The sequence below is a fragment of the Ovis aries genome, chromosome 25 (assembly GCF_016772045.2).
Source record: "Ovis aries strain OAR_USU_Benz2616 breed Rambouillet chromosome 25, ARS-UI_Ramb_v3.0, whole genome shotgun sequence".
NCBI lineage: Eukaryota > Metazoa > Chordata > Mammalia > Artiodactyla > Bovidae > Ovis > Ovis aries.
Window position 1 is genome coordinate 29,062,069 of NC_056078.1, and position 1,418 is coordinate 29,063,486.

General features: G+C 40.2%; 1 protein-coding gene across 1 annotated transcript; it reads right to left on the reverse strand.

Annotated features, from left to right (window-relative positions):
- Positions 1-615: 615 nt before the first annotated feature.
- Positions 616-1,029, reverse strand: LOC101121062 (COP9 signalosome complex subunit 9). The gene has a single exon (XM_004021479.4). The coding sequence runs from the start codon at positions 1,019-1,021 to the stop codon at positions 848-850; it is 174 nt and encodes a 57-aa protein (XP_004021528.4). The 5' UTR covers positions 1,022-1,029; the 3' UTR covers positions 616-847.
- Positions 1,030-1,418: the final 389 nt, after the last annotated feature.

Here is a 1,418-nt window from a genome sequence, read left to right on the forward strand (position 1 = left end):
TGAATGGAATTGTTTCCTTAATTTCTCTATTTTCTTATTATTAGTGTATAGGAATGCAAGGGATTTCTGTGTGTTGATTTTATATCCTGCAACTTTACTATATTCATTGATTAGCTCTAGTAATTTTCTGGTAGAGTCTTTAGGGTTTTCTATGTAGAGGGTCATCTACAAACAGTGAGAGTTTTACTTCTTCTTTTCCAATTTGGATTCCTTTTATTTCTTTTTCTGCTCTGATGGCTGTGGCCAAAACTTCCAAAACTATGTTGAATAGTAGTGGTGAAAGTGGGCACCCTTGTCTTGTTCCTGACTTTAGGGGACATGATTTCAATTTTTCACCATTGAGGATAACGTTTGCTGTGGGTTTGTCATATATAGCTTTTATTATGTTGAGGTATGTTCCTTCTATTCCTGCTTTCTGGACAGTTTTTATCATAAATGGATGTTGAATTTTGTCAAAGGCTTTCTCTGCATCTATTGAGATGATCATATGGCTTTTATTTTTCAATTTGTTAATGTGGTGTATTACATTGATTGACTTGCGGATATTGAAGAATCCTTGCATCCCTGGTATAAAGCCCACTTGGTCATGGTGTATGATCTTTTTTTTTTTCACCCTGCAAGAAATAACATCACTTTATTTTAACTGAAGTTAAGGACAAAAGCTGGCAACATTCAAGAGTTTAACAGGCCTCCTCCAGATGGCTAAAACCTTCTTCTCTTTCTTGGCTAATCATCTAAATTTTAGCGATTCCCACAAGTTCTCTGGAACCACCTGAAACTGTCCTTTAAGGAGCCCCACCACACCACCACGTGGCGAAGCTTGGCCAGACGCACCGCTGGACACACCTCACTGGATATCATCATTGTCAAAGAGATCTTCAAAATCGTTAAAAAAGTCTGCGTGAACTGCCTTTTCATTGGCTGCCAAGTCCATCAGGAGCCCGGTGCTGCCTCCTGCCTCGTCCAGGTCCACATACGGCCCCGCGCCCTCGGGAAACATCTCGTCCACCGCCGGCTTCATCTCCTCACACAGTCCCGGCCGGTGTATGATCTTTTTAATGTGTTGTTGGATTCTGATTGCTAGAATTTTGTTAAGGATTTTTACATCTATGTTCATCAGTGATATTGGCCTGTAGTTTTCTTTTTTTGTGGCATCTTTGTCAGGTTTTGGTATTAGGGTGATGGTGGCCTCATAGAATGAGTATGGAAATTTACCGGCCAAAGAACTAAACAGACATTTCTCCAAAGAAAACATACAGATGGCTAACAAACACATGAAAAGATGCTCAACATCACTCATTATCAGAGAAATGCAAATCAATGAGGTACCATTTCACGCCAGTCAGAATGGCTGTGATCCAAAAGTCTACAAGCAATAAATGCTGGAGAGGGGTGGAGAAAAGGGAACCCTCTTATAC

Bases quoted from the DNA above. Each gene is read 5' to 3' on its own strand.
- LOC101121062 (XM_004021479.4), bottom strand. From the start codon at position 1,021: ATGAAGCCGGCGGTGGACGAGATGTTTCCCGAGGGCGCGGGGCCGTAT.